The following is a 4,595-nucleotide window of genomic DNA, read 5'->3' on the forward strand; positions in this document are numbered from 1 at the left end:
GATCGTGGAAGTGCCGTCGCACGTCATTTACCTTCCGATCACCGTCAGGACCATAGATCACGTTCAGCTTCGGTTAGTGGATCAAGACGGAGACTTGGTTAATTTTCGTGGTGAAGTTATAACTGTGAGACTACACATCAAATCGCAATAAACGATGGGTATCGTTTATAACAGACATCCAAAGAATAGGTATATCAGTAAGTCGACATGTCCCGATCAAGTCAGTCATCGATCCATTCACGAACCGTTAACACCTCGGAACGTAGACTTCCTGATAGCTCTGGGCTTGAAACTGACACCTTTTGGAAAAGGAAATTCCGGCAAATAAGAATCCGATTTTGCTGTTTCGTCGTCTGCTACGTACCATGGAAGAAGAAATCTTAAACATTCAAACACCGGTCATTTTCGACGAATCTATTGCGCATTACGAAATTCACGCTCACAAACCTTACGCCTCGTCAACATTCAACAACAGCGATGAAATTCGAATCACCGTTCAGCATCAGGATTTATGCATATTACCCGGCAAAAGTTCGGTCCATATCCACGGACGACTCTTAAAAGCTGATGGAACAGCGACTGTGAACACGCAGCTCGTAAACTACGCCATCTGTCATTTATTTGAAGAAATTCGCTACGAAATTAATGCGGTTGAGATCGACAGAAGCAAGAATGTTGGCTTGACAAGTCTAATGAAGGGTTACGCTTCTCTGAACCCTGGTCAGAGTTGGCTAATGGAGAACGCAGGATGGCTTGACGTGGAAGAGAAGAAAAAACTAACCGATGCCGAGGGTAATTTTGACGTATTGATACCGCTTAGCACGATACTGGGTTTCGCTGAAGACTACCGCAAGATCGTTGTCAATGCCAAACACGAGTTGATTTTAACGAGATCCAAAACTGATGTAAACGCGATTGTGCAGAGTCAAGAGGAGGAATACAAAATCGTGATCAATACAGTGGAATGGCTCGTACCGTATTTGAAACTTGCGGATCAGAAAAAAGTTGACCTGCTGAATTTCGTTGAGAAAGACCCGCCTATTTCGATGAGCTTCCGCAGTTGGGAATTGTACGAATATCCTTTACTTCCCACTACATCGAAACACGTTTGGATTGTGAAAACTTCCACTCAGCTTGAAAAACCTCGATATATAATTTTAGCCTTCCAAACAAGTCGAAAGAACAAGATCGGCAAAAGCGCAAGTCATTTCGATCATTGCAATGTCACGGACGTCAAGCTGTTTTTAAACTCACAATCTTATCCGTACGGTAACCTGAACCTAAACATGAGTCGTAATCTGTACGCACTCTTGTACGAGATGTACGCAAACTTCCAAGCTACCTACTACGACAAGAACCCCGAGCCGTTGCTGACAAGGAGTGAATTTCTTCAGAAGGCTCCCTTATTCGTTATTGACTGTTCAAAACAAAACGAATCCCTGAAGTACGGACCCGTTGACATCCGCCTTGAATTTGAAGCTAAAGCCAACTTTCCCGCTGAAACATCGGCGTACTGCTTGATTGTTCACGATCGAATCGTTGAATACAACCGACTCAGTGGAGGGGTGAAAAAGTTGGTATAAAAGCTGTCCAATTCCCACCACCTCTCACAGTTGAAACATGGAGCTCATCGTCGACATACAAGGCTTCCGTAGACCTTGCGACAACACCTTCACGTTGAAAGAATTGGCTGTAATTTCAATTTACTCTGAAGCACCTCCATCGACGTTTCTCTTCAAGCCACCTTACGAATGGGACTGTCTACACGTCAAATATAAAAGCCAAAATTCATGGTTGCAACGCAATTTTCACGGTCTACCTTGGAGCTGTGGAAATATACCGTTCGAGAAAGTGGAATGGACAATTGAATACGAGCTGAGCAAAGCTCGCAGGGTATACGTGAAGGGAGAAGAAAAACGAGATTGGCTGCTTAAAATTGTCCCCAAAGTTCAAATCATCGATTTCCTGGATTAGGCTGTCCATCGCTTCAAACCATTCAAAAAACTTCAGCTGTACATGTACGATGTGACGAGCACACAATACCCAACGCAATCTGTGCAGCTCGAAACGTCGTGTTACTCCAAAATTGGTTACTGAATCACCATGTTGTACGGATGGCGACGGTGAGCGATTTGTGCTACTGCGCAGAAGCATCTACAAGAACGATCCCGCATTCCTGGCGGAAATATCATCCTGGTTACGATACTGTTGGATAAAATTATTGTACTAACGTTATAAAGTAATTTCAATAAAGCTTTTTTTTAAATATTTATGCATTAATTTGATACCTCACCTTTCGCTGTTTAGAGTATAATTTCTCCCATACTAATATCATTATCAGGAGGAGAAAGGTTTTACGCTAAATGACGCATAATAATTTCATTTATTTTTTTATTGAACGCATGACTTTTACAAGGTAGTGGATATACGTGATGTGTAGATCATACATAAATAAATTCAAGTTGGCCATACGGTCCACCAAGGTAGCGTATGCGCAATCGTGCATCCTTACTGGCTGTGGTCACCTTCTGGAACAGCTCTTCGTCTTCTTGGAGGGCTTTATTCAACCGGTTTGGAAGAAAAATGGTAAAGAAATCCTCCAAGTCTGCAACTACTTTGTCACCGAACTTCGTTTTCACTCGACGAACACTGCTTACTCCGTACTCGTAGTATTCTTCAAGGTCTGCCAGCTTTTTCAATGGCAAGAAAGTCTCCAAGCGGGCGATTTCATTCAATTTTGTGAAGTCCATGATGATGGTTACTGTTGAGTCGTATTGCTACAAATCTTCTTGTGAGTTGATGCAGTTCGGATCTAATTTTTAGGAGTTGTTTTACTTCTTCGATATTCTTGATTAAAAGTTGTAGACGCTTCTTGAATTCACGTTGTTGTTGTTGCGGAGTACTTTTCATGAAGAACAGCTTCAAACTGACGCTGACCTTTGCGGTTTCAACTTTTATAACACTGCTCCCCCACTTGCGTTTTGAAATTTGGTGGAGAAGGGAAAAGAATGTCACATGGTTAAAATCACTTCAGACTTCGGACTTTTGATAAGAATGACACGTGGTTCGATATCGTGGGAACGGAATGTCACGTGGTTCACCCCAGCCATTCTCGAAACTATTAATTGTCGAATGTTAGGTAGTTGATATCGGGTTACCGAAAACAATTCTCGGAACTGTTAATTGTGGAATGTAGGATGTCAAATATCGTGGTTCACCCCAGCCATTCTCGGAACTATTAATTGTCGAATGTTAAGTGGTTGATATCGGGTTATCGAAAACAATTCTCGGAGCTGATATTTGAGGAATGTAGGGTGTCGAATATCAGACTGCAAGACGCTCAAGGTTAACCGAAACATTCCTGAGATAAGTACGTTGGGAACAGAAGGGTTTGCGTCTCCGCTATACCTCGACCGTCGGTAGGGGGGACGACAGCGAGACCAATGGTAAAGCCGCGTGATTTTGACCTTCGATCGATGAAACGGTCGATAAAGCAGCAAGATTTTGACCTTCGGCTGATAACACTGTCGGTAAGGTCAAACCTTCGATCGATAAAACGGTAGCGCCATTTTGATCTTCGGTCGGTACAGCGGACTGTGACGTCATCGCAAGAAAAGGGTTTGAGTCTGGGGAAAGTGTCGGTAAGTGTCGGTAACAGGAATCTATACGCAGAACTCTCCTTGATCTACTACTCGTTTGAACTATAGAATTGTTATATTAAACATTTCGTTAAAGTTATTATCACGAGATGCATAATTTTTTTCGAACTTACAATTGCATTTTTATTTACAAAGCTTGGATCAAACAACTATGGTACATTGTACCATATAACAATTCTATAGTTCAAACGATTCGTGAAAACTCATGTAAGTATATATCTAATTGTTTAATATTATTTATTGATCCATTTATTTCGTTAAATGGTGATTTCTCACTTTAAGACACAACTTTGATGCGCTGGTGGTTTGTTAATTTCATCGTTGTAAATCACCCAATTTTTGGTAGAATATCTATGAGTGTAGGAAAGACTGTGACGTGGCGGGTCTACCAGCCCGTCACCGACCCGCACCTCCACTCCCAGGCGGCCGCGTCAAGCGCTCTTAAAGAGCAAGGGAGAGTTCTGCCGTGCCGCCAATGAACAACCAGAGTTAGCTTTAAGATTCATGTATTGTTGCTAATGCTTTCTGTTACTCCCCCAACCCATTCTCTGAGGTGACCGCCACTGCCGCAGCCACTGCCGCCGCCAATGCCGACGCCATCCAACGACCACCCTGCGCTGCCGTCGCGGGAAACGCGGAGGGACCACAGGACGACCGGCGCGGAGTTCGAAGCCCCGGACCCAGTAGTCGCGCTGTTGCTTGCTCGGACCTCGATGCCGCCAAGGACATGCTGCCGCTGCCGCCCAGGGGTCGAGTTGCCTCCACCTGAGCCTCCGATAAGACCGGCCTTGCCACCCGGCACCCACAAATAACTGGACTCAGTCTCCCCCTGGGCTCGCCGATGCCGACCGGACATTTCCGCCTTCGCCAGACCACCCTCGCAACACGCAGCACAGCGCGGCGAACAGACCGGCTGCCTAGGCTCCCGCCGGTCTC

At 44.5% G+C, this 4,595-nt stretch overlaps 1 protein-coding gene across 1 annotated transcript; it reads left to right on the plus strand.

The window, feature by feature from the left end:
• Positions 1-365: 365 nt before the first annotated feature.
• On the plus strand, positions 366-1,583 carry LOC124413363. The gene has a single exon (XM_046893891.1). It carries the CDS (start codon positions 366-368, stop codon positions 1,581-1,583), a length of 1,218 nt encoding a protein of 405 aa, XP_046749847.1.
• The last annotated feature ends 3,012 nt before the right edge of the window (positions 1,584-4,595 follow it).

Source organism: Diprion similis, chromosome 12 (assembly GCF_021155765.1).
Source record: "Diprion similis isolate iyDipSimi1 chromosome 12, iyDipSimi1.1, whole genome shotgun sequence".
Lineage (NCBI taxonomy): Eukaryota > Metazoa > Arthropoda > Insecta > Hymenoptera > Diprionidae > Diprion > Diprion similis.